The sequence below is a fragment of the Mus caroli genome, unplaced genomic scaffold, assembly GCF_978045245.1.
Source record: "Mus caroli unplaced genomic scaffold, Mus_caroli_1 scaffold_16, whole genome shotgun sequence".
Classification (NCBI taxonomy): domain Eukaryota; kingdom Metazoa; phylum Chordata; class Mammalia; order Rodentia; family Muridae; genus Mus; species Mus caroli.
Window position 1 is genome coordinate 93,559,215 of NW_028227271.1, and position 27,995 is coordinate 93,587,209.

General features: G+C 41.3%; 2 protein-coding genes across 9 annotated transcripts in view; one reads left to right on the plus strand and one right to left on the minus strand.

Moving 5' to 3' along the window:
• LOC147000808 (uncharacterized) overlaps window positions 1–27,995 on the plus strand; it is a 40,413-nt gene that overhangs the window by 2,450 nt on the left and 9,968 nt on the right. For 2 of the 7 annotated variants that reach the window (XR_015045518.1, XR_015045517.1), the window contains exon 2: window positions 3,244–4,089. The exons of 1 other annotated variant lie outside the window; for it this stretch is intronic. The gene's annotated coding sequence lies outside the window, so the exon portion shown is untranslated. Of the gene's footprint in view, window positions 1–3,243; window positions 4,090–9,389; window positions 9,467–27,995 lie in introns of all 7 variants that reach the window. 4 more of the 7 variants (XR_015045521.1, XR_015045520.1, XR_015045519.1 and 1 more) reach the window with 3 other exon arrangements.
• On the minus strand, window positions 19–27,988 carry C1qtnf3 (C1q and TNF related 3). 2 transcript variants are annotated; one of them, XM_021183702.3, is made up of 6 exons: window positions 27,737–27,988; window positions 22,248–22,359; window positions 19,543–19,697; window positions 8,815–8,944; window positions 3,960–4,059; window positions 19–1,155 (listed from the first exon to the last, which is right to left on the minus strand). In XM_021183702.3, exons 1-6 carry the CDS (start codon window positions 27,818–27,820, stop codon window positions 996–998), a joined length of 741 nt encoding a protein of 246 aa, XP_021039361.1. In that variant the 5' UTR covers window positions 27,821–27,988; the 3' UTR covers window positions 19–995. The 2 variants fall into 2 exon arrangements, with proteins under 2 accessions (XP_021039361.1, XP_021039360.1); XM_021183701.3 differs by having other exon boundaries at window positions 27,518–27,988.

Genomic DNA, 27,995 nt, shown 5'->3' on the forward strand with positions numbered 1-27,995 from the left:
AACATTAGTCAAGTATGATAATAGAGAAAATAATATCATTTTTATTGAAAACATTTAAGACATGTTGTTATGGATCTCATAAATGGAATACACTTTATTTTGCATCCATTTGTCTGCCTGTATTTAATTAAGTTTACAGCCCATTCAATATAACACGGTGTATATAAAAATCTGGGTATAATTCCCAAATTAAAAAAAAATGTGATAACTTTTGTACTATATCAGCCTCATCTTAGCTCAGCTCGTTGTACAGAGTCAAGAGAGCTCTACCACAGCCCCAGGAATGCAATGGCAAAGAGAAGATGTGGCAAGCCAGATGTGAGAAAAGTTTATATCTGCAAGTCTAAGACAGTAGAACTCAATATTATCTACATGGGGTTGTTTGTTGTTTTAAAAGAGGAGCCAATTATTTATGAGCAATGTAAATAATTGCCCTATCTGAAGGTTACCTGAAATGACTAAATGTATTTTATTAATGAGTATAAGAATAAAGCCCACCAAACCAAATGCTATTTCCCAGTTTAGACTTCAGAAGTGTTTTTCCTATGAAGATTCTAGTAAGTGGTCTTATTCTTGCCCTAGCCCCATCATAATCAGGCTAGTCTCTGAAATATTATGAACAATGAGCTCAAAACTTGGTTGACTCCAAAGCAATACTACATTTAAACAGAGCACCAAAACTCTATGCAAATGCATCCTTTGAGGTGAGTGCTTTTTTGCAGCCTGTATCAGGTGGCAGTCCCTTTAGACATCTAGAGAAGAGTGATGAAAATGCTGAGTATTTCCCAAGGTCATCTGGAAAGATTACCTTGTGGTGTATTCTTAGCCCCTGAAGCATCCAACATTATTGGTATGCCATTAGAATGAGTAGCAGTGTGACCAATGCAACACTTAAATGCTCCATAAAGAACCCCAAACTTCAACACCCTTCATATCCTAACAACCCTAGCTCAGCTATAAATTGCCCCCAAAGTGGAGATATCCTGTCTTCCTCGTCACTTAGTTTCAAAGAGCAGAAAGCCTGCGAAGGTGGAGAAGCGCTGGTGGTCCCCGTGGAGGGCACCGTTGCCCATTCTTAGCCAGACTTCATCTCCTTTGGCCAACTTCAGCACTGCATGGTTGCTGGATGTATCTGATTTTCCCTTTGTTTCATAGCTGAGAAGAAAAAGAGGAACACACTAGTTAATCTTTGCAGTGCAAACCCGGGTCTTCCGTATATTCTGTCCATATCTTCACCTATGCTTTTTTGAGGCCATGTGTTCCTTAAATGACATGAAAGTGGAAATAGCATGAAACACTTCTAGAACTATCTATTAAAACCTACCTCCTTCTTTCCTTTCCCTTGCCTCTAGATGATCAACAGCAATTACTATGATGGCCTTGAAAGCCATTCCTAAACATCTGGGTTCTTAAAGATTACTATGTAGTAGAGAGCTCTCTTACCCCTGCTCAGACTAGGAACATATATACAGGATTATCTTACCAAGCCTCTCTGGACTGTTAGATGAGGAAGAAGGAAAGCTCTACTATCCTTGATCCTTTACATAGAGTCTTCATTATAATGATTAATTTCCTTCTTGCCAGTCTGGAATCTGATATTCAACAAAGAGACTGTCAACAGCTAAAGTGAAAATATATTACACTTGCTAACAGCCAGACTGGAGGCAATGTGGAATTAAACATTGTGAGCTAGGAAGAGAAAGACTGGTGTGTGGTAGCTTGGATGAGAATGGCCTCCACAGGTTCATATATTTGAATGCCTACTCCCAGTTGATGGACTGCTTCAGAGATTTGGCCTTGCTGGAGATGTGTAATGGAGGGATGGCGTTGAGTTTTCTAAAGCCCATATCAGTCTCATTCTCTCTCCTCCTGCAAACTTGTGGACAGGATGATGTTGGCTCTCAGCCACTCCTTCAGTGCCATGCTTGCCTGCCTGCTGCCAACGCTCCCCACCATGATCTTTATGGACTTAGCCTTTGAAATGGTATGGAAGGCCCCCATATAAATGCTTTGTTATTTAAGTTGTCCTGGTCATGGTGTCTCTTCACAGTAATAGAACAGTAACTAAGACATCATGTCATGCTTAGAAGACATTGAGAAAGAGCATAGTAACATAGACCACCTGGTATACACATACCACCTAAGACACAGTATTCAAAAGAGGCAAATACTCTCCTTGCAGCTTTTAGAAGATGATTTTGGAGAATAACAACATGCTTGAGAGAAAGACTCTGAACAATCAGGGCCCTAACAAGGCTGAACAATAAAACCAAGTACTTTTATACCCAGAAGAGCAGGGATAGAGCTGATGTTTTGTTGTGGATAGCCCTGGGGCTAATTATAGTTGATGTTAATTCCATTCTCCTGTGAGTGGCTTTGAACAAGGAATGAGTCAGCACTCAGATGATTTCCTGTAAACCTGCTTACCACCTTAATTTGTAAAATAAAGGAGAGCTGATGACTGGGCAGATAAAAGGGAAGGTGGAGCAGAAAGTGGAGAGAGAAGAAGGAGAAAATGAAGGAGGGAGAGGATGCAGAAGAAGAAGAAAAGCGAAGCAGAAGCACATGGCCTGGAGAAACCACAAGTTCTAAGGGGTCTCATAGATGTGGAAGATGGTAGTGTAGTGGTAGATCTGCCCACTCTAGGCACAGCATGTATTCATATTAATTGAGTCGTGTTTTCATTGCTAAGGCATATTTGGGATTGAGAGATTTACCGCAACAATGTTTTGCCGGTAGGAACTTTCATTCAGAGTCATACTCTATGTATCTCATAAATAGAGAATATTGCCTTTCTAACCAAATTACTAATTTAAAATGTCTTTGGTAATAAATAGTAACTATATTTAGAAAAGGGCAAACAATGGGTCACAAGAGTAATAGGCTAAAAATTGTCCAAAAGTGTACTAGATATGATTCACTAACATATGTCACTGACTGGGAGCAAGCAGCAAAAGTCTTATGTGTCTGTGTCTAAGGAAACTACTGCCAGAGACCCGGTTTTGTAAGAAAGACTCGGGACTTTTGCCTTAGTTCTCAGAGCTACACCAGCAGGAGGTGGAACCTGAAGAAAAACAAAAACAAACTTAAAACTTACCACGCCACTTTGGATGTGACCATGGAGAAAAATAAAGGGAAAGCATCCACAAAGGATAGAATCAGAAGCCAGAGAGAAACCCGGCTGAGGGGTTTCTGTATGAAAAGGGCTATTCATCTCTGACTTCTACCTTTGAACTGGTTTAGGACCATCTCTCATGGAGACCAAGACAGAGAAGTGTGCCCCGAGACAGGAAGAAGGAAGAACTGGACGGCTATTTGAAAATCAAGGGCCTGGAGAGGGCTTGACGGTCACCAGAACCCATTCTCTCCTTGTTATGCTTTTGATAGAAAATGTCCCTCACAAGCTCGTGTGTTTGAACACTTGGTCCCCAGCTGATAGAATGTTTTGGGGGTGTTGTGGAATCCCTAAAAGGAAGAGCCTAGCTGGAGTCAGTAGGTTACGATAGTGCTCTCTTGAGTGCACAACACCCCTAGATCCTCCCTGCTTGCCTGGCCCTGGCCCTGCCCCTGGCCCACTGAGATGACATGAGGAACACTACCACATGCAGCTCCTTCAAGGAACTCGTTCATACGTTCTTTGCTGTGCCGGACTGAATCCTCCCAATCTGTTAGACAAAATAGACCCTCCCTTAAGTCACTTCTTCCCAAGTACTGGATCACATAGATGGGAAAAGTCATAAATGTCCTCCTACACTTGGACTGCACTAGTTTCTTGCTGCTCTTGGGTTGATTAGCTCAGGTGGCGAACAAGGTGATAATCTGACCCAATACAGGAGTTCTCATGACGAACAAAACTGCTACATCAGCCTGTTGATTCCTAAACTCTTCCCTGGCTATAGACTTGCCCGGTTCAAGTTACAGCAGTGTCCACAAGACCTGTGATAGAAGCCATCACTTACCTGTACATGCTGAAGACCGTGTTGCCGTTGTGCATAAGGTACACATACACTTCCTCTACGTCCTCATGCTTCATCATGCTGAAGGTGAAGAAATACACACCTGGAGAGGGCAGAGATTTACGCATTCACAGTGAGTCTTGTGATCTCATACCTGGCTTTGTTATTTTCCTGTTATTGTGTAGTTTCTTCATGGCCTGTTTTTATGACTATTCTCTCATCTGTTTACCTTAAAAGTGCTTTATTTTTAACTTTCCTAACTATTTCCTGGTTATACTTAGTGAGATTTTTAAAAACCATTAATATAATGAGTCAAACATGGCATTAAAATGGACAACCACATCCCACAAATGTTAGCCAAGATGATAAAATACTGGAGCACAGAAAGGGTTCAGGAAATGTCTCACATGACTGCTGTAAATGAGTAATTTGTAAATAAAAGTATCCAACTTTAACTGAACCACGCTTTGTTACTAAAGATATATTCTTATTGAATTCCATGTTACAGTTTTTGAACTACTGGCCATGCAAGAGAAAAACCCAGTAATATCTCCAAAGAAAACTAAGGAAACAATGGGCCATTTCTATTTCTTTTCAAATGTCTATTTGTTTTCTATGACAATATCAGCTCTAAGGCTGTCATAATTCTTCCTCTGATGAGGATTAAAGGCTTTTTGAGCTCGCCTGGCTGAGCCAAGTCACAGGAGAGCAGTTGTGCTTTGTGAAGTGTCCATCACTGATGCCCATTTGGATACCTAGAGACTGGGTCATGGGTGAAAGGCAAAGACAGATGAACAAAAGACTTCAAGAAGTTACTTGTAGGTGTTGCATGTTTTACATTTTATAAGATTTCACTTCATACACACATAACAACTTTCAATCCTTCCAGAAAATAACTTTATAATCAAAATGACAGCAAAATACATTAGTCTTCCTTTTTAAAATGATGCTATGAATAGAAATAGATTGCAGAAACACTTTAGAAAGAGCAGCTTAAGAAACCAGTTGGCGAATAATGGAAGTCTTAGAATTGTGAGTGTGAACCTGTGCTCCATGAGCATGGAGCTTTCTCTGCACAGAAAGGGGAGGACCCCCCTTGTGCTCTGGGTTTCAGGTCTTTGTGGAGCTGCAACTGCAAATGTTAGCTTTCTCTGTCTTATTGACCTTAAAAGTGAGAAAGGTGAGCATCAGCTTGTAATCATTGGTGAGGCTGTGAAATAAGCAGGCCATATAAGGAATCAGCTGTTATCATTAGGATGGTGTCCAACCAATTGAGCTCAAAAAACCTTTAATTCTTATGCTTTGATTATAACGTCATTGAATTCAATGAGATTATTAACCCAGGATGGCCAGGCACTCCTCTGTGGCACAGCTCATGACTTGTAAAAATTGTTACAAGAAAATTAAAACCCTTGAGCAAAAAAAAAATATATATATATATATAAAGAAATCACAAAAAGTAACACTGACTGCTGTGTAATAAGATTGTCTCTGATTACATGCCTTAGGCCATTTATCACTTAAATGGGGGGAGGAGAATAAACCAAAGCACACATTAAAAGCGTGTGTGTAAGCTTAACACAGACTCCATTCATTAGAATTTTTAATTTTTTTCTATATATTGCCTGGAAACCAAAAGAAAACCAAAAGGCAGAAATTTAAAAGCTGTCAAATTTATGCAAAACTAAAACGCTGAAGAAGATCAATAGTTTTCAGATATGTAAAGGTGCTGCCCAAGCCGGACAGGGCTTCTGAGATAGAGCTCAACTCCTCCCTGATGGAGAAAGGCCACTCTGCAATACTGAAAGGATAGTCCTAGGATCAAGCCTACAGAGGCAGTTTGCTAGAAAAAAATATAGGGAGCTAAAGTGTAGTGGTCAGGATATAGATGTCAGGATCTGCCAGCATAAACAAGGTTCCTGAAAGCTGGGAAGCTTCAAAGCTGGTTCAGAAGTCTTCCTCAGGAAGTACGCAGAGGCAGAGGAACTGTGGTCTCAAAGGAGAAACACACAGAGGAGCCCCATTTAAGAATTTTGTTATGCAGTGTTCGTTTGATGTCCTTGAGAGGCCTGCTCTTTTCTGAGGGGAAAGTGGATCTGGAGGAGAGGGCAGTTGGGGGTTTGGGGGCTGGGAGGAGAAGAAGGAGGGGGTGAAAGGGATGTGTTGTATGAGAGAAGAATAAATACAAAGAAAAAAAGAATCAGTCCCCTGGCAACAAGAGGAGGCACTGAAATACCACATATTCACGGTTGTCTGGGCCCTGTCCCCTGCAAATAGCTCAAGGAGAAGCCAGCTCATTCAGTAGTCAGCTACTTTTTAAGAGTAGAACAACAGCAAGAATTACTCAATGGGTTACTAGTACTGGAAGGAGATGTTGCCACATACTAAATGGACGATATCACCAAATGCTTCAGCATCCTGAGTTGTAAATATACCCATAAGGCAAATGGCACTGTTATAAAACAGAATTCAAGAGCCAGACAAGACAAGGGACTAAAAACAGGGACATTGGGAAATTCCGGTTATATTTATTATTTTCCCAATAGTTGTGACCAGATGCCTGACAAGAAGCAATTTGAGGAAGGAAAGGTTAATTTTGGCTTACATGTTAAAAAGAAATGCAGTCTATCATGGCATAGAAGATATGACATCACCAGCATGTCATGTGACTCAGTGCCTCTACAAGCCAGAAAGCAGAGAACAGACAGGACACGGAGCCAGACAAAACCTCTAGGCCTGCCCTAGTGACCTACTTCCTCCAACAAGGCTCCCACCTAAAGGCTTCACAGCCTTGCAAAACAGTGCCACTATCTGAGGACCAAGTGTTCCAACATGACCTCACAGGAGACATTTTAAGTCCACCCTACACAGTCTGCTACAGGCTTTCACTGGCTAATGGCTGTCTCACAATACAAAATTCAGTCACTTCAATTTTTAAAGTCTCCACTGTCTTTAACAGTCCCAACTCTGGTCACGAGTGTACAGCATCTTCTAAGCATCAAGGTATTCTCTTACATTAGTCTCTCCACAGGTCAAAGCCAAATTACATACTTCCAGCATAAATGACACGATAAATATTTCCATTCTAAAAGCGAGGAATGGAAGCAAAACCAAAACCTACTAGGGCAATCATCAGACCCTACAGCTCCCTCCCAGTCTGGGATCTGGGGTCTGTGGTAGAACTGTCTGGCTCTGAAGGGCTTCGGGTGTTCCCCTCTTCCAATTCTGCTGCCTATGTGGCATATATGATTTCTCATTTAGGGCAGATCCACTCTGTGCCTGCAGCTTTCCTTGCTGGAGAACCTCAACTTCTGTAGCAAGTCCAGTATCTCCAACGTTCTAGGGACTCTGCTGCAATGAGCTTTACCTCCACAGCTTTATGAAATGGCCTATCAAATCCTCCTTGTAGGAGCTCTAACCTTCCACACATTGTATGGCCTCCGTGGCCTTCTATACCCTTAGCACCGGACCACAGAACAATCCACAGCCCCTTTAATCTCATGTTTTTAATGTCTGGGGAGGGGGAGGAAGCCATGAGAATAATGCTGCCAACTTCTACTGCCAGCTTAAAATTTAAGCTAATACTTGACAAGAAGCAACTCAATGGAGTGGGATTTGTTTTGGCTTACAGCTTAGGAAAGGATGCCACACGTTACTGCCAGGAAAGCTAGGTACCAAGAGCATAAGGTAGTTGTCACACTGCCTCTGTAGTTAGAAAGCATAGAACACATAGAAAGTGAAGCTAGATCTGCCCACAGTGGGCCTCTGCCTTCAGCAAGGCCAGCCTCCTAAAGGTCCCACCGCCTTCCAACAGGGCCAGCAGTGGGGACTCAGCATCCAAACATAGAAGCCCATGGTGAACATTCCACATTCAAACCACAACACTAGTACATTCTGAGTAAGTTGCAAAATCAGTGACAGTGTTATGCCCAGTGGATTTATTTATTTTGGTAATCAGAGTTTAGTTACCTTAAATGTAAATATCAGAGGAAAAAGACTAAAGGGAATTTGAAAATTTGGCAACTTTTTTGTAACTTTTTTAAGTCTAAAGAACATCAAAGTTCAAAGAAAATTAAACAGTGGGGTTTTTGTTTGGTTAGCTTTTCTTTTAATCAGTCAACTATCCAGACATTTCAAAGACTTTGCTGGCCTCAGGGAAATAAGTGGTTCCCTCTTTTGACAAGAGGAATATATGACTATGTTCATCATATATATATATATATAGTCAAATGGAAAGATTTTTAAAATATTTGGCAAGTCTTTCTTTAAATAAAACAAACTATAATCAGAATATAGAGTATGCTAGCTTTTATGTAATAGGATAACTATATTTTTATAAACTGTAAAAAAATTGTATTTTCCATTCAATTTTTAATGTTAGAAATAGATAAAGCATTCTTTGCTAGACTAACAATGAATAGAGTTACCACACGGTCAAGCTCTGAGAATTATGTCTTTTACAGTCAGACATGTCTGGGCTCTCTCAGGATTAACTGGTTCTATCCAAATAAAAGTTAATAATCTCTGTAATCATAGCCATTTTTTAGGTTTTTTTTTCTCCATTCAGATTTTAACAGGTTAACCTGGCATTTGGAAGACTATATGAGCCGTTTGCTTTCCTTCCTCTATTCTTTCCTCCCTCCCTTCCTTCTTTCTTCTCATCCTTCCTCCTTCCCACTTCCCCTTCCTCCTTCTCCTCCTTCCACCCCTCTCTTCCTTTCATCCACTTTCTTCTTTCCTTCCTGCCTTTCTTCTTCCCAGTTCCTTCTCCCTCTCATTCCACCGCCTTATCTTCTTTCTCGCCCTCCTGTCTGCTTTCTCTTTACAATGGCTTTGTCTGTTGATTCTTACATCTTACCTGATACGGGGGCCCCAAATCTCCCAGTCATGACATCGAAGAAGTTTCCAATGTTGGTCTCAACACTGCTGAAGATAATGCCACTGTTCTGATTGCTGAAGTGAGTTGCTAGAGAAGCCATGAATGCAATCTAAGGATAGAGCTGGTGGTCAGTCCGTAGGCAATTTGTCATGAAGAAAAACATTCTTATACACATAAATTTATTTCAATATTACCTCTGATGGTAAGCTTAAATATATACCAAGCAATAGGCAAATAAGTAAGTGAATTATAGTAATTTAAAGTATTTTATGCTGTGTGATATTACTCTGCATCAACAGTTCTAAATACAGTTCAAAAATAGTAGCCTTTAAAAGATACCTTTTTAAATATAAAAATTGTGCCATCAAGTAAAACTGGAAAATTTTGGATAAAATTCTCAGACTGTAGGTATTAGAAGTACATTTGTGTATTAAGTGATTAGAGAAAGTGACCATTGAGCAACTGAATGTTGTTAGCCCTAGGAAAGCATAAAGAATAGGCAACACAAGACTACTATGACTTAATATCAGACTTTGTTACATGTGTCTTTGCAGGTGGGGCTGTCCTGTAGTCATACTGAGAGACATATCTATGAGGAGATGCATAAATGGCTAATGAGATGGCTGAGCAGGTAAAGGTGCTCGCTATGACACACGATGGCCTGAGTTTGGCTCCCAGTAACCTCATGATGGAGGAAGAGAACCAACTCCTCCAAAGATGTCCTCTCCTCTGACCTCTACCCATGTGCAATGGCAGGTGTTCGCCCCTCCACATAAATAAATGTAATCTAAAATGCTTTAAAAGAACAGCAGCAGAATTACTACTGACAGCACTCGTGGCATAGTAGTTCCATGTGAAAATTTTCTTCCTTATCACAAGTACAGTTTTCACATGAGAATATTTCAGTTTTATATCCAGAAAATATATTCATTTTAGTGTTATAGAGTTCTATCCGTTTATATGAGTAGAACTATTCCTGAAATTTTGCCATTCACGAAACAGTGATAAATAATGCTGCATGCTCATGTATGTTTAAGAACATTGGCTGGACTTGGTAATTGGACTGTAATTCTAGCAGCACAGGAAGCTGAAGCAGCGATCCACACCCGTGAGTTTGGGGCCAGCCTGGCGAGTTTTAAGTTGCCCTCTGGGACTGTGGTTCTTGTGCCACTGAGGACCTCCTTTTTAAGAAAAATAATATAGCTAACTTATTTGACTATATACAAGAGTGATTGTCTCTGAACTGTGTTTTACTTATTCTTTTCCTTTACATTAAAAGGGTATTGTATGAATCATCCTTAAAAAGCAAAGGAGACATTTGCAGTTATTCAATATATATATATATATAAGTGGTTAAATAGAATCAGAAACCTATCTGGCTGTTGGAAAAGCAAATTTTCTGAGCATAATTTTGCATAAAAAATCAAATAAATTGGAGCAGAAAATTCAAGAGAACCAGAGAAGCCATTACTGTGAGCAGCCCCACCTGTGGCTTGTGGCTAATCCCTTGTGTTTAGAAAATGATGACAGCCTCATCTCAGTCCATGAGAACAACTATTCTAAGAAACCTGCTCCCAGCTCCAACCTCGTGATCCAGGGCACTGGGGAGGAAGTTACCCATTTGAAGATGGGGTATTGAGTCTCAGCTTCCATCTGAACCTTAGATTTCTGTATTCCTTCAGTTGAGAATGAGTCATGGCTATTTCTCCTTTACCGCTGTTGCCATTGTTACCGCTACTGGTGTTCCAAAATAGAATTTGAATAATTAAAAGAGCTTTGGAGCAGCTCTGTCTACCAAGAAATGGTATGACTTGATCACAGTATTAGAGGATATTTGAAAGTCAGTGGTGGCAATCCCTTGAAAATAAATAGCAGTGAAAAGAACAAATTCTTTAACATCCAAAAGATGTCCAAGCCCTTTCTTCACAAGCTTCCTTTTTAATTAAATTTTAAATTTGCAAATTGTAAAATTAAAGTGTGATTCCTTTTCATTCTCCCGTGCCCTCCCTCCAGCTCTTCCTATGCCCCCATTCCCTCCTTCTCCAGTTCTTCTTAACTGGTTATTGTTACATACATAACTGCGCAAATGCATAAATATAACCTGCTGGCTCCTTTTACTGTTGTTTGAACGTGTATCTTTTCATAACTCGACACTTGGTGTTGGATAACCAATTAGGGGCTCATCCCTGAAGAAAGCTGAATCTCCCTGTGTCGGTTGTTAGTTGCCTGAGGCTCACTGTCTAGAACTGGAGCCTAAGAGATTCAGCCCTCTCATGTTAGCATGTTGTCTGTCAGAGCTGTCGTTGTTCAGCAATGTGGATGAGGTTTCATAGGTGTATTTTTGCAGTTATTTCTAGGAGGCACAATCTTACAGCAGACTTGCTGGTCCTCTGGCTCTAACAATCTTGATGCCACTCCCTTGGTGTTCTCTGAGCCTTAGGGGTGTGTGTGTGGGGGGGGGGTATTGTAGATGAGTCAGCTGGGGCTGGGCAGCTCACAATCAGTCACTTGCATTTTGACCAGTTGTCTTCACAAATGTCTTCCATAAAGCACAAGAAAACAACATCTCAAGTGACTGTATCGTTGTGTTAAAGTGCCAAATAGATGACATATAATGGTTGCTCCAGGTGTTCTCCACTAAATTACCTATTTTTTGTTTCATCTTCATATATTTATAATTATTATTATTAGATATTTTCTTTATTTACATGTTAAATGTTTCCCCTCAGAAAGTCCCCTCCCCCCTATACACTCCCCCACTCCCTCCCCCTGCTCACCAACACATCCTCTCCCTCTTCCTGGCCCTGGCATTCCCCTACACTGGGGCATAGAGCCCATAGAGGACCAAGGGCCTCTCCTCCCATATTAGGCCATCCTCTGCTACATATGCAGCTGGAGCCATAAGTCCCATCATTTGTACTCTTTGGTGATTTAGTCCCTGGGAGCTCTGTGGGTATTGGTTAGTTCATATTGTTGTTCCTTCTATGGGGCTGCAAACCCCTTTAACTCCTTGGGTCCTTTCTCTAGCTCCTTCATTGGGGACCCTGTGCTCAGTCTAATAGATGGCTGTGAGCATCCACTTCTGTATTTGTCAGACACTGGCAGAGCCTCTCGGGAAAGAGCTAAATCAGGCTCCTGTCAGCAAGCACTTGTTGGCATCAACAATAGTGTCTGGGTTTGTTGATTGTATATGGGATGGATCTCCAGGTGGGGCAGTCACTGGATGGTCATTCCTTCAGTCTCTGCTCCACAGAGACTTTGTCTCTGTAACTCCTTCCATGGGTATTTTGTTCCCCCATCTAAGAAGGATCAAAGTATCCACATTTTGGTCTTCCTTCTTCTTGATTTTCATGTGGTTTGAGAATTGTATCTTGGATATTCTGAGCTTCTGGGCTAATATCCACTTATCAGTGAGTGCATACCATGTGTGTTCTTTTGTGACTGGGTTACCACAATCAGGATGATATCCTCTAGTTCCATCCATTTGTCTAAGAATTTCATAAATTCATTATTTTTAATAGCTGAGTAGTACTCCATTGTATAAATGTACCACATTTTCGGTATCCATTCCTATGTTGAGGGACATGTGGGTTCTTTCCAGCTTCTGGCTATTATAAATAAGGCTGCTATGAACATAGTGGAGCATGTATCCTTATTACAAGTTGGAGCATCTTCTGGGTATATGCCCAGGAGTGGCATAACTGGGCCCTCAGGTAGTACTATGTTCAATTTTCTGAGGAACTGTCAAACTGATTTTCAGAGTGGTTGTATCAGCTTGCAATACCATTAGCAATGGAGAAGTGTTGCTCTTTCTTCATATCCTCAACAGCATCTGCTGTCACCTGAGTTTTTATTCTTAGCCATTCTGACTGGTGTGAGGTGGAATCTCAGGGTTGTTTTGATTTGAAATTCCCTGATGACTAAGGATGTTGAACATTTTTTTAGGTGCTTCTCGGCCATTCAGTATTCCTCAGTTGAGAATTCTTTGTTTAGCTCTGTACCCCATTTTTACTAGGGTTATTTGTTTCTCTGGAGTCTAAGATCTTGGGTTCTTTGTATATATTGGATATTAGCCCTCTATCTGATGTAGGATTGGTAAAGACCTTTTCCCAATCTGTTGGTTGCCTTTTTGTCTTATTGACAGTGTCTTTTGCCTTACAGAAGCTTTGCAATTTCATGAGGTCCCATTTGTCAATTCTTGATCTTACAGCAAAAGCTGTTGCTATTCTGCTCAGGAATTTCCCCCCTGTGCCCATATGTTTGAGGCTTTTCTCCACTTTCTCCTCTATCTGTTTCAGTGTATCTGGTTTTATGTGGAGGTTCTTGATCCACTTGGACTTGAGCATTGTACAAGGATATAAGACTGGATCGATTTGCATTCATCTACATGCTAACCACCAGTTGAGCCAGCACCATTTGTTGAAAATGCTGTCTTTTTTTCCACTGGATGGTTTTAGCTCCTTTGTCAAAGATCAAGTGACCATAGGTGGGTGGGTTTATTTCTGGGTCTTCAATTCTATTCCATTGATCTACCAGCTTGTCATTATACCAATACCATGCAGGGGATTTTTTATTGTTGCTGTTGTTTTGGTTTGGTTTGGTTTTTTATTACAATAGCTCTAGAGTGCACCTTAAGATCAGGGATGATGATTCCATCAGAAATTCTTTTATTGTTGAGAATAGTTTTCGCTATCCTAGGTTTTTTGTTATTCCAAATGGATTTGCAAATTGCTCTTTCTAACTCTGAGAAGAATTGCATTGGAATTTTGATGGGGATTGCACTGAATCTGTAGATTGCTTTCAGGAAGATGGCCATTTTTACTATATTAATCCTGCAAATCCATGAGTGTGGGAGATCTTTTCATATTCTGAGATCTTCATGTATTTATTTCTTCAGATACTTGAAGTTCTTATCATACAGATCTTTCACTTGCTTAGTTAGAGTCACACCAATGTATTTTACATTATTTGTGACTGTTGTGAAGGGTGTTGTTTCCCTAATTTCTTTCTCAGCCCGTTTATCCTTTGTGTAGAGGAAGGCCACTGATTAGTTTGAGTTAACTTCATATTCAGCTACATTGCTGAAGTTGTTTATCAGGTTTAGGAGTTCCCTGGTGGAATTTTTAGATTCACTTATATATACTATCATATCATCTGCAAATAGTAATATTTTGACTTCTTCCTTTTTCAATTTGTATCCCTTTGATCTCCTTTTGTTGTCTAATTGCTCTGGCTAGGACTTCAAGTACTATATTGAATAGGTAGGGAGAAAGTGGGCAGCCTTGTCTAGTCCCTGATTTTAGTGGGATTGCTTCATGTTTCTCTCCATGTAGTTTGAAGTTGGCTACTGGCTTGTTGTATATTGCTTTTACTATCTTTAGGTTTGGGCCTTGGATCCCTAATCATCCCAAGATTTTATCATGAAGGGGTGTTGGGTTTTGTTAAATGCTTTCTCAGTATCTAATGAGATGATCATGTGTTTTTTTTTTTTCTTTGAGCTTGTTTATATAGTGGAGTGAGTTGATGGATTTCCATATATTGAACCATCCCTGCATCCCTGGAATGAAGCCTACTTGATCATGATAGATGATCATTTTGATGTGTTCTTGGATTCGGTTTGTGAGAATTTTATTGAGTATTTTTGCATCGATATTCATAAGGGAAATTGGTCTGAAGTTCTCTTTCTTTGTTGGTCTTTGTGTGGTTTAAGTATCAGAGTAATTGTGGCTTCATAGAATGAATTGGGTAGAGTACCTTCTGTTTCTATTTTGTGGAATAGTTTAAGGAGTATTGGTATTATGTCTTCTTTGAAGGTCTGATGGAACTCTGCAGTAAACCCATCTGGTCCTGGGCTGTTTTTGGCTGGGAGACTATTTATGACTGCTTCTATTTCTTTAGGGCCTGTAGGACTGTTTAGATCCTTAATCTGATCCTGATTTAACTTTGTTACCTGGTATCTGTCTAGAAAACTGTCAGGTCATCCAGGCTTTCCAGTTTTGTTGAGTATAGGCTTTTGTAGTAGGATCTGATTCTTTGGATTTCCCCAGTTTCTGTTCTTATGTCTCCCTTTTCATTTCTGATTTTGTTAATTAGGATACTGACCCTGTGCCCTCTAGTTAGTCTGGCTAAGGGTTTATCTATTTTGTTGATTTTCTCAAAGAACCAGCTCCTGGTTTGGTTGATTCTTTGAATAGTTCTTTTAGTTTCCACTTAGTTGATTTCAGCCCTGAGTTTGATTATTTCCTGCAGTCTACTCCTCTTGCATGAATTTGCTTCTTTTTGTTCTAGAGCTTTCAGGTGTGCTGTCAAGCTGGTAGTGTGTGCTCTCTCTAGTTTCTTTTTGGAGGCACTCAGGGCTATGAGTTTGCCTCTTAGAACTGCTTTCATTGTGTCCCATAAGTTTGGGTATGTTGTGGCTTAATTTTCATTAAATTCTACAAAGTCTTTAATTTCTTAATTTCTTCCTTGACCAAGTTATCATTGAGTAGAGTGTTGTTCAGCTTCCACGTGTATGTGGGCTTTCTATTATTTATGTTGTTATTGAAGATAAGCCTTAGTCTGTGGTGATCCGATATGATGCATGGGATTATTTCAATCTTCTTGTATCTGTTGAGGCCTGTTTTGTGACCAATTATATGGTCAGTTTTGGAGAAGGTGCCATGAGGTGCTGAGAAGAAGGTATATCCTTTTGTTTTAGGATAAAATGTTCTACAGATATCTGTTAAATCCATTTGTTTCATAACTTCTGTTAGTTTCACTGTGTTTTTGTTTAGTTTCTGTCTCCATGATCTGTCCATTGATGAGAGTGGGGTGTTGAAGTCTCCAACTATTATTGTATGTGGTGCAATGTGTGCTTTGAGCATTAGTAAAGTTTCTTTTATGAATGAGGGTGCCCTTGCATTTGGAGCATAGATATTCAGAATTGAGAGTTCATCTTGGAAGATTTTAACTTTGATGATTATAAAGTGTCCCTCCTTGTCTTTTTTGTTAATTTTAGATTGTAAGTCGATTTTACTCAATATTAGAATGGCTACTCCAGTTTGTTTCTTCAGACCGTTTGCTTGGAAAATTGTTTTCTAGCCCTTTACTCTGAGGTAGTGTTTGTCTTTTTCCCTGAGGTGGGTTTCCTGTATGCAGTAAAATCTTGGATCCTGTTTATGTAACCAGTCTGTTAGTCTATGTCTTTTTATTGGGGAATTGAGTCCACTGATATTAAGAGATATTAAGGAATAGTAATTGTTGCTTCCTATTATTTTTGTTGTTAGAGTTGGAATTCTGTTTATGTGGCTATCTTCTTTTAGGTTTCTTGAAAGATTACTTTCTTGCTTTTTCTAGGGTGTAGTTTCCCTCCTTGTATTGGAGTTTTTTTCTTTATTATTCTTTGATGGGCTGGATTTGTGGAAAGATATTGTGTAAATTTGATTTTATCATGGAATATGTTGGTTTCTCTAGCTATGGTAATTGAGAGTTTTGCTGGGTATAGTAGCCTGGGCTGGCATTTGTGTTCTCTTAGGGTCTGTATTACATCTTCCCAGGATCTTCTGGATTTCATAGTCTCTGGTGAGAAGTCCGGTGTAATTCTGATAGATCTGCCTTTATATGTTACTTGACCTTTTTCCCTTACTGCTCTTAGTATTCTTTGTTTTGTTCATTTGGTGTTTTGCTTATTATGTGACAGGAGGAATTTCTTTTCTGGTCCAGTCTATTTGGAGTTCTGTAGGCTTCTTGTATGTTTGTGGGCATCTCTTCCTTTAGGTTAGGGAAGTTTTCTTCTATAATTTTGTTGAAGATATTTACTGGCCCTTTAAGTTGGAAATCTTCACTCTCTTCTATACCTATTGCCCTTAGATTTGGTCTTCTCATTGTGTCCTGGATTTTCTGGATATTTAGGGTTAAGAGCTTTTTGCATTTTGCATTTTCTTTGACTATTGTGTCAATGTTTTTTATGGTATCTTCTGCACCTGAGATTCTCTCTTCTAGCTCTTATATTCTGTTAGTGATGCTTGCATCTATAGCTCCTGACTTCTTTCGTAGGTATTCTATCTCCAGAGTTGTCTCCCTTTGTTATTTATTGTTTCTACTTCCATTTTTAGATCCTGGATGGTTTTGTTCAATTCTTCACCTGTTTGGATGTGTTTTCCTGTAATTCTTTAAGGGATTTTTGTGTTTCCTCTTTAAGGGTTTCTACCTGCTTACTTATGTTTTCCTATATTTCTTTAAGGGATTTATTTATGTCCTTCTTAAAGTCCTTCATCATCGTCATGAGAAGTGACTTTAGATCCATATCTTGTTTTTCTGGTATGATGGTGTATCCAGGATTTGCTATGGTGGGAGAATTGTGTTCTAATAATGCCAAATAACCTTGGTTTCTGTTGCTTCTGTTCTTATGCTTGCCTCCCATCATCTCAATTGCTGCTTCAATTGCTGATCATCTCAAGTGCTGCCTGCCCTTGCTTTATTTGATTGGAGCCTGTCCTTCCTGTAATTCCAGTTGAGTCAGAACTCCTCAGAGTCCAGCTATCTCTGTGATCCTGTGATTAAGGGATCCTGTGATCCTGAGATTCTGCGTGCGTCAGAGTTTCTGGGATTCAAGCTGCCTCTGAGACCCTGAGATCCTGGTGTGACCAAGCTCTTGCGATTCTGGAATCCTAAGATCCTGGGCATGCTAGAGCACCTGGGACTAGTACCTCCTCTGGGGGGCTGGGGGACTGTCCACCAAGTTTGCAACCAAGGTAGACAGGCATCGACTGGAAGGAATCTGAGCCTCTGGTTGAGTGGGGTTCCTATATCCTGCTGGTCCCAGTTACTCCTGGTGGTGGTGGGACAGATGCTGTGTCCTAGTCACCAGTGATCCTAAGATCCTAGGTATGATAGAGCACCTAGGAGTGGAGATTCCTGTGGGGGCCATAGGACTCTAAATTACCTATTCTATGAAAAGGCCATCTATATGTTCTATGTTGTTGGTTTTCATATATCTCTAGACTGTCATAGAAAATCCCTTAGTCAAGATGGCTTTCCACCCTACTTGTTAATTTGTACTGGCATATGAATCCCAGTTTGCTGAAATTATTAAACAGTATTTGTTAAAAGTTACCCCCGAGCCCCATGATAAGGTCTAGTAACACACAGGACATCTTAGTTTACACTTGCATAAGAGGATCCCAGAAGAATGATATGTCCAAGAGTAAACATCTCTGCATTTGCCCAAACAAACAGCACTTTCCTCTGATCTTTCAAACAAGAACAGTTTTGTATGCCAATTCTCAAAAAGTCTCTTTTGCTACAGAATTTTCTCCCAAATACTTAATTTTAACCACTAATTACATTTTAAGGAAGACACATTAGCCAGACACAACCTGACCAACAACAACAAAACGCAACTTACCATGTTAATACAGATGTCTTCTAAGAGACTCTGGGTTTAAATATTAACAAACTTAGAGTTAATAAGTTTTCCAGGTGGCCTATATTTACAAATTTTAGATGTTACAAGAATTAGAAAGACGAGTTAAAAGAGAAATAAAAAATTACATATAACCATGTCCTGGCTAGTTTTGTGTCAACTTGACACAGCTGGAGTTATCACAGAGAAAGGAGCTTCAGTTGAGGAAATGCCTCCATGAGATCCAACTGTAACGTATTTTCTCAATTAGTGATCAAGGGGGAAAGGCCCCTTGTGGGTGGGACCATCTCTGGGCTGGTAGTCTTGGTTCTATAAGAGAGCAGACTGAGCAAGCCAGTAAAGAATGTCCCTCCATGGCCTCTGCATCAGCTCCTGCTTCCTGACCTGTTTGAGTTCCAGTCCTGACTTCCTTGGTGATGAACAGCAGTGTGGAAGTGTAAGCTGAATAAACCCTTTCCTTCCCCACTTGCTTCTTGGTCATGATGTTTGTGCAGGAATAGAAACCCTGACTAAGACAAACCATAAATGGGTTATGGCCATATAATAGGTTTTAATACCTCATGCTAAGAGGAACATAATCTGGTCTAGCAAATTGAATAACTCAAAAATAAAATGTCCCCATGGACAGAAAAGTCTGGTGTGAAAAGTTTAAAAAAAAAATTCAACTACAGGGCTGGAGAGATGACTCAGCGGTTAAGAGCACTGACTGTTCTTCCAGAGGTCCTAAATTCAATTTCCAGCAACCACATGGTGGCTCACAACCATCCGTATTGGGGATCCAGTGCCCTCTTCTGGTGTGTCTGAAGACAGCAACAGTGTACTAGCATACATGAAATGAGTAAATAAACCTTACTACTAAATCGGATGTAAGAGAAACAGTGTCTGTCACTCTACAAAGTTGAAATTTTTCTACACAAAGTGGCAAATCAGCAAATAAAATATAAGTATATGCATAGCCATTCCATTTATATACATAGCTCTTTCAGTGTTCAAATTGGTTAAAACCCTCTTGTTTAACCCATTGTCCCATCTGAAAAATAGGCTATGAGTTCATACTTATGGTTGTGTCGTATTTGGCCCTATGAGAGAGTTGTATTTCACACACTCAGTAAGTACCCTGTCCTAAGAATGCTCTCAAAGCTGTGTTTGATAGCCTAGGCTCCATGCAAGCATCCTGCCACATGGATAAGCCGACTGAAACTGAGATTCCCTGAAGATGAGTTGAGGCTTGTCCACTGAAACACTTTTGGTCCCTGGTCCCTAATGTTCAGGCAGGGTTAGCAGTCACCTGGAGGGTGGTTTACCTGCAGTTCTGGTGGCACCCCTGGGTAGCCCTTCTCTCCTTTGGGGCCATGCTGCCCCCGTTCCCCTCGAGGGCCTAGGTCGCCTTTGTCTCCTTTCTCACCTTTGGCCCCTTCGTGGCCAGTGGCTCCATTGTTCCCATTGTTTCCATGGTTTCCTTTAAAAATCAGAAATCATATGAGAAAACTTGGCCACTCCTCTCAGAATGTGTTGTTTTAGACAAACACAGTCCTGCCTTCAGAAATGTCTCAACTCAGTTGTAAAAGGAGAACATTTGCAATAACCTTGGCCATAGTAGCCAAAGGGCATCAGATGGGCTCTAAAAAGAGCAATAAAACCAAGACTGCAGATCATGCTTTTCTGTAATGCAAGGAATGAAGGTGAGACTGTGTAGAAGACTCACCGCCACTCATCATTATCGAACACAGTGAAGATTTGAAAAGCACATTCCCACCAATGCTAGAATGTCATGGTCCATTCTTATCAGGTTATAAAAATATTTTAAATGATCAATGTTGTAATGAACCTCAGTGACATCTTTAGGTAAAAGGTCACAGATAAACAGGGGTGGCATAGCACTGTTTCAGTGTGGGTCCTTACACATTTCTGTATTATATCCATAGAGGAAAGAGTAACTCTAGTTTTATCCATAGTTATTTATACTTTTCCTGAATGGATGAGACATGGCTGATTTTGTGCTGTTATTTTCGATCTCTTGCACGTTTTCTTCCAAAAGTTTTTAGCAGTTTTATAACTGATAGAAAAACATAAAATATCATTGCCATTTTAAAATCAAGAGTCAGGTAGTAAATTCAAACGAAACAATCCCACACCTCCTCCTTGTTTTCGTATTCGCTAAGCCTCAGGCCCTCTTGTATTATACATTGTGTGTTACCTTTGACCTGGCTCTGAACCAGGTTTGCAGGGCTTTTGGACCAATGAACTTGAACTGCTAGGTTAAAGTGTTCTGTCCCAAGGCACTTTCGAATGGGAAACATTCAATCAAAGCCAGCTTGGAGGTCAAACAAAGATTCCAGAAGGGTCTAAAGATGTTTCACTTTACATCATTGGCCCTGTGAATCATTGCCTTCGATGGACACGACAAAGGTTTAAATATAGGGCATGGTTTTGTCATTTTTTTTAAATTATAAACTTGGCCTCACGTGAGAACTTATCTAAGGGTGTACAAAGGTTAATGTTTTGATGAATGGTAACATCAGTGAGGGGAAGTCAAACAACATAAGTAGACTTTGGCCAAACCCTGTAAAGAGGCATTGTCAAAGGAACTCAGTAAAACACTGGATACTTCTGGACTCCTCAGAGGTGGGGGCAGGTAGGAAGGGCCCCCCTTTACCCATCCAGTTCATTATAGTAACACTAACAGAGTGCCCTGAGCCTAAGCGGCTGGAACAAGATAGCACAGACGGCTGCCCATGGATCCAGAGTGGCACCAGTTCTCAACCTGCGTGTCACGATCTCTGTGGGGTCAACAGACTTTCTCATAAGGGTCACCCAAGACCATCAGACATACTAGATATTTATGTTATGCTTTGTAACCAGCAAAATTATAGTTACAAAGTAGCAAAGAAGTAATTTTAAGTGTTGGGGGGGTCACCACAGCATAAGGAATGTATGAAAGGGTCACAGTGCCAGGAAGGCTGAGAACCACTGCTCTAGAGGGATCTGATGAGCTCAAGAGCATTTGCTGTGCTGTTGTGTGCTGCTAGAGGTCAAAAGGTATCTATGAGACCAAGTAAAGCATGAAAACCAGCAGAGAAACAATAGAGATTGGGGAAATTTAAAACAAAACAAAACAAAAAACCCAAAACAATCAAAAAACAAAACCAACAACAACAAAAACAACCTAAACTTAAAATGACACAGAAAGTTAACCCTCCTCAGTGGATGTCAGAGAGAAATCCAGCAATCTTCCCTCTCTACCTGCCCCTATTTAATAAGGTTTAAGAAAGTTATAGTGTGTGTAGAATACACTATAGAGTGTTATGCAGTATACATATAACACTATAGAGTGTTATGTAGGATACACTAGCGTTGTGTAGAATACACAGAAATACTGGATGTTGTGACTTAAACATCTCTTCAAAGTCCACATATTAGAGGCTTGTTCCCAGTATGGTGCTATTGGAAGGTGGTGTGATCTAGTTGAAGGTTAAAGGTCACTAAGGCTAAGGATGTGAGGTTTGAGGGAGGTAGTAGGAACCTGTTCTCTTCTGCTCTCTACCTTTATGGCTGTTGAGAGGTGAGTAGCTTCAATCTACTAGAACTATCCCATCATGAGGTAGGGCCTCACTACAGTCCCCAAAGTCAGCTTAGCCAGGCAGAGGAGAACCCTCCAGACAGGTGCTTCTCTAAGGTCCTTATCTCGGATATTTGCAACAGAAACAGAAGGGGACTGGTACTCTGGTGCTGATGTGTTCCCACTCCTAGTAAGTGGCTCTGTCTGTGAGTGCTGAAGTGCCTCCCTTCCTGGAACCTCTAGGATTCTAGGAGTACTGTAGAGAATACATGTTGTAAAGCAGTGTTCCACTGGAACTGACCTAGAGAACCCAACTCCCCCACCAAGTTTTTTATCTTTGCATTTTCCATGCACACCCAGTACACTTCAGCCCGTATTCATGTTTGCTCTTGGCTCCTAGATCTCACCCAGTCTGCTACTGACATAGCTGTGCAACTTGTGTGTCCTTACCTGGAATACCAGGAGGACCTGGAGGTCCAGGGGGCCCTTGATAACCACGAAATCCATAATCTCCATGGCAACACTTGCTGCAGTCTGGGGGCAGTCCTCCAGTTTGTGGAGACTAAAAAAAAAAAAAAAAATGATAAAAGAAACTTCAGGTAAAGGTCTTTGAGAGCACTAAATGTTATAACTTCTTCTGGCCTCACCCTTAGAGAAGTTTAACTTCAGTCAACTCACAGTCACATTCAGCGAAGATATCGTAGGATGCTGAGAGGATCTATGGCGTGGGGGCTAGGAAGTTGTTAAGGCAGGTGAGTGATCAAAGGTACAGAAAACAGAAATTTCCTAGCAGATGTGCTGCGATGTAAGTGCAGTTGTGCACAGAGAGTGGCAGTCTTGGTCAGCGGCTGCCCATGTCAGCTTGTGACAGCAAAAGCAGGATCTCATTCCAAAAAGGACACAGAAACCTCTTCTTTCTCAATACCCAGAAGTCTTGGGTAGAGTCAGACTAAAGTAACTCTCAGTGCAGACAACCAGCAACTTTCACGGAGCCCCTAGACACTGCATCCCTCATCCTGGCTTAAGTGGTATGAGAAACTCTGTCTCTCCACTTTCCCCACACAGTGCTGGGGAAACAAAGTGTACATTTGTTCACTTATGTTTTAATTGAGAAGTAGAAATATAGTGATCCTACACAGCAGCTGGTTTGCGATTTGCATGTGTGTCCTTGCTGAACAGCTAGTTAACATATGCATTACTTCATTTGCTTTCCTAGGATGACTACATCCAAAATCTACACTCTTGACAGTTTTCAAGAATATAGTAGATGGCTATTAACTGCATTTGTCCAGTGGATTTTTTCTTATCTACATACTGAGCAATTTAAACCTCAATATAAGTATTTATCATTTCACATATCCCTCTTCTAAATTTAAAGTTACTACCTTACTGCATGAGCACAAATGGGTACTGAGTATGCAAAGCTGTGACTTCCAGTGAAATGCTTATTTATAGAAAGAAAACATTTTAAAGTGTGTGCTTTTTGTGAAGGAAGACCCAGGTGATTGACTTGAAGGGAGAGTTAGAACTTGTAAAATCTGGATTCTCATCTATACTGGCAACCTGCCTTTTGATTGTGTCATGCAAAATACTTGTGGAAACTTTCCTAGACACCAGCTATAATTCAACCATTTTGAAAACAGCACATTGTTGCTAAGGGACTGATTGTGAAAAGAAAAGGGGAAGGGTGGAATGGAGTGGACAGAACAGAGGACAAAGGTAGGGAGCGATGGAGGGAAGACCTTAATGTCTCCATTCTCTCCCCTACTAGACACGTTCTCTGGAGAAGGCTGGGTGAAGGTTTATGCCTCACTCTTAGTGGTTGGTCTTACAGGCATGGTCACTGCCCTCCCTTCCCCCTAAAAGTATTGAGGAATAGCCCACCCTGGTCCACACCTTCTGCCAACACAGCTCAGAAGGCAGTGTTGAGGGATGGAGACACTCAAAACTAGAGATAACTCTTAGCTCTGCCTCTACCAGGACCAACCGCAGGCAGATAGAAATGATTAATGCATAAGGAAAAAAAATCAACTAATACACACACACAGTCAGAGGTGACAACACTGGGAAATCAAACACCACAGCCAAGCCCACCAACCACACATCTCAGAAGGGTGATCTTCTCCTGCTGTCCTTTGCTAATGTGGAATACAGCTCCAAAACCCCAGGGGATCCAGAGTGTGGCCAATAGTGGATGTCGTGGATAGAGAAACCGGGCAGGGTCTGAAAGTCCTTGGGTAAGGACATAGTGAAAATACTGAAATGCTTAGAACTGCTAGAATAATCACTCCCCTGGGACCAGTGTCCCTGCTCAGTTCTGTATGGCCTTAGAAGAGTCACCACTCCCAGACATCAGTCTGTGTTGGCCCTGAACTTGTTTTCCAGCTCTAAGATACAAGCAAAGATTCTATTTTGTTTAACTTCCAATAACAATTTCGAAAGAACTTTAATTTTTGTTATGTTTAAACAATTTTATTACATTTATTTATTATACGTGTGGGACATGTGATGCGGCCGTCAGAGGACAAACATCTGAGTCCTGGGTAATAGACAGTTGGGCTAGGCAGCAAGTGACTCTGCCTGTAGAGCCTGCTCAGATGAGATAGAGCCCTGATGCTTGCATTTGTCAAAGTCTAGTATCTGAACATGGGGGTGGGGGGCGGGTCCTCAATACTTGAGCTAACAAGGATGAGTGGTGAATGTATAAGCTAATGGGGGTAACCCCAGGAGCACAGAGCTGCCACCAGGACAACAGAGTCCTGGTTCTCCTGGTTGGGTGCCTTGCAGGAACCCTCCTATGGCATTTCTTGCATGTTCTTTCCTATGGCCTTGCATTTCAAGGTCAAGTTCTGAGGGAAAATAGAATAGTGCAGTGAGGAATGGATGGACAGACAGAGGGATGCACAGAAGGATGGATGGATAGACAGAAACAGATTCAGGGGGGAGAGATGAATATTTGTTAGTGTAAGTGTGTGCTCATGAGTGTGAGTGAGTGGGGGACCAGAGACCAATTTTGAATATCCTTCCTCCACCATTATTTTATAAGACAGGCACTGAACCTGAAGCTCGCACATTAGCTAGACTGGCCAGCCAGTGAACTTCAGGGATCTGCCAGTCTCAGTAGGTTCCCTCCCACTCACTGGTGCTGGGTTAACGGAGGACCTTGCCATCATGTTTTTTTAATGGACTCCGAAGTTGGACAGGATGTTGTATAGACATTTTATTCCTATTAAGGATGAATTTGCTTATGGGAAGTCATTATCCGTGATGTCTTACATGTGTCACCCTCTTTCCCAAACCTGGCTGTTATGTAGTAGAAGCATGCAGTTGAGCAGTATAAGAAGAAAGGGAAGTATGTAAGATAAGCTCCACCCATTCTGCAGGAGGAGATCTGGAGGCAGAATTGAGTTCTACTATTAATTACTAGAGAAAAAAGAACACACAATTCTCTTCCTGAGGAAACGAGAGGTCAGGAAGAGAAGGGAAATGGAAAGACAAGAGAGGCTACAGTTGAGAAAATGCCAGAAAAAAAAAGTAGATAATGTCAATCTCTTCCAGCTCCGATCCACCATGGGCTCCCCAGCCAGCCCCATTCCTACCACACAGGTCGTAGTACCTCACTGGCTTGCTTTAACAAGCAGAACTTTGTGGAGCAAAGTTACATGAGAATCCCTTCGCTAGTTAAGAGTCCTCCCTTGCTGGACACTCAGATCATCCGCCAGTCTCTCTGCACAGCACAGGGTCCAGGCACACCAGCTGCTCACAGACTCCCTCAGCCTTCACTGTAGCACAGGATTTAATCTACCACTCCCTAAACCTCTGTTCTGGATGGCCATCTTTTGTCTCCTCTTTTTACTTTATTATGCTTTAAAGACCTAGTGACCAAAACAACATGGGTCTACCCCCACCCCCACCCCCACCCCCACCCCCGAGTGTTCTTTGGACATTCACCTTGTAACACACAGAATCTAACCAAGCTTATTAACAAGAAAAAAAAAAGATTAGGTGAGTAAAGTCACTGTCATAATAAAACCCAGTGCTTTGTATGCTAACTTTAAAACATAACAAACAATTAAATGAAAATAAGAAGAGATTGAAGAAGATGAATGAATGAATGAATGAATGAATGAATTAGTGGCTGAATGAATGAATAAATACTGACAAAATTTTGTTTCTAATAGAGCAGCTGAGGGTGGCTTGAGTTTATCACTGTCTTGGTCTCCATCCTACTTTCCTAACAGAAGCTGGGAAATGCTTGGGGAATACTTTATGGGGAAAAAGGAGAATTAGCATAAAAAAGAGGATGGGGAAGTAGGGAGAGAAAGGAAAACTTCCTATGGTCCCAAATTCAGTCTGGGCGCCGGCGCCCACTTGTAGGGGAATAGTAGCAGAGCCTTCCAGGATGCTGCTGGCTCTTAGGTCCTTATCTGAAAATGCTTCACGAATTCAGGGCTGGAGGACTAGAATGTGGAGTGGAGCAGAACCATAATTGGGATTTCAGCAGCCTGGTTGGTGTTGGTTTCCAGGAAATAATGAAAGATGACCTGTAGCACACTAATGGACAGCCAGGAAAGACACCATTCATCCAGCTGGAAAGCCCACCGAAGCAAGCATCATCAGAGAAAGATGACAGTTTCTTTACATCTCCCCTTGACAGAGCCCCATGGAGGGACTTGGAAACTGCGCTGTGAACTCCCCTTAGTTACATGTCTCAGGCTCTGTGGGATTCTAGTCTGACCACAGGACCAGATGATCAACTGAGACTCCTAAATCTGTGGCTGGCAGGGTAGGGGCTTAGATTGCAACTATGTGAAAAGAAGTTCCGAAATCTCTACAAAGCAGACAGACAACTGGTTTTTGTGGTACTGTGCACTGCTTCAAAGATCATGCAGTCTAAAGGAACCCTTCCTCCCTGTCCAGCTAACTTCAGCATTTTCCATGCTTAGGTGCTGAGTACAAAGAAGTTCCTTCCTGGTTTTGCTGCTTTTGATCACACTGAAGTTTGCTGATTTGTAACTTACTACACCAAAACCTTTACTCATCCCTGTGTTACCTAAAAGAGTTAAAGAAATATCCTGAGATGCTGAGCTTCTGCCCCAACAAATAAATCAGGTTTTGTCATCCCGAAACACTGTATGACACAATACGGCTTGTAATTTAAATATACTGGCTTTTTTTTTTTTTTGCTTCCTTTCCTTTTAATGCTTTAATTCTGTTTTGACTCAAAAAAAAAAAAAAAAGTCAAACAAGAAGCCATAGCAACCTAGACTGCTCCAAAACAAATAAACAAAACTGGAGAGAAATGGTATAGAAAATTCACAAGTCCAAGTAAAGCAGGCAGAGGCAAAGGGCAGCTTCTCCAGCTGGGAAGGCCTCAGAAGCAGCAGATCATTATCTCTAGCAATGCATCTATCCTCATAGGCCAGCACAAGTTCTCTGCATCAACAGAGCACATTTAAAAAGAAAGAAAAAAAGTCCCAACACAAAAGGAAACTGTTGCTTCTGGCTCCCTGTTGCCAAAGAAAAGTGCTCTGGCCTCTCTATCCCAGCACATCATACCAGCAACTTGGAGTCCCTGTGGAAACCCAGGACAACCCAGAGACGCTCCCAACAGCTCATCAAACTGCTCACAGGCACCAATCCTAAGAATCTTAGTTAAGTCAACAGCAACCACAGTCATTAAGTTTTCAAAGAAATCCTTAGAAGAGAATTCTGAGTACCTGGCCCCAGAATGGGTTGATCTGGGCTAGGTCCTCTACCTCAGGGTGCGGAAGCGCCTCTGGTCTCAGGGGTTTTAGGTCTGTAGAAGTGTTATTATCCACAGTCCCAGTTTTAGCTTGGCTCTGCTCTCTCACTTTCTCCCTCCTGGAGCCGCTACGGCCAGTCTGCTGGTGGCTCTGCACTATCCTGGCCACCGCTTTATTAGCTCTTCTGCTCACCTCCATGTATTCATCTTGACACAGGCAAAATGGGAGGAAAAGCAAAGCCAGCAGGTGCCACCAGATGCGCTGCCTCCCGAGCATGGCTCGGCAAATCGGCAAATCGACAGAGTCTCGCAGGGAAGCTTGACAAGGGGCTGGAGGCACCGTGGTCGCCTCAGGCAAATGCCAGGTTTGGAGATGAGAGCTGCAGCGGGCTGTGTGGTTTTATACTTTTTGGTGTGTAATAAATAAGGCTGCAGTCATGCCAGAGTGACAG

What these genes read in the sequence shown, in the direction of transcription:
- C1qtnf3 (XM_021183701.3), bottom strand. Translation starts at nt 27,820, where the DNA reads ATGCTCGGGAGGCAGCGCATCTGGTGGCACCTGCTGGCTTTGCTTTTC. An exon ending in GGGTGCCACCAGAACTGCAG is followed by an intron (nt 8,945 to 19,542) that starts GTAAACCACCCT and finishes CTCTATCCTTAG; the next exon opens with ATTGCATTCATGGCTTCTCT. An exon ending in ATTTGGGGCCCCCGTATCAG is followed by an intron (nt 4,060 to 8,814) that starts GTAAGATGTAAG and finishes TGCCCTCTCCAG; the next exon opens with GTGTGTATTTCTTCACCTTC.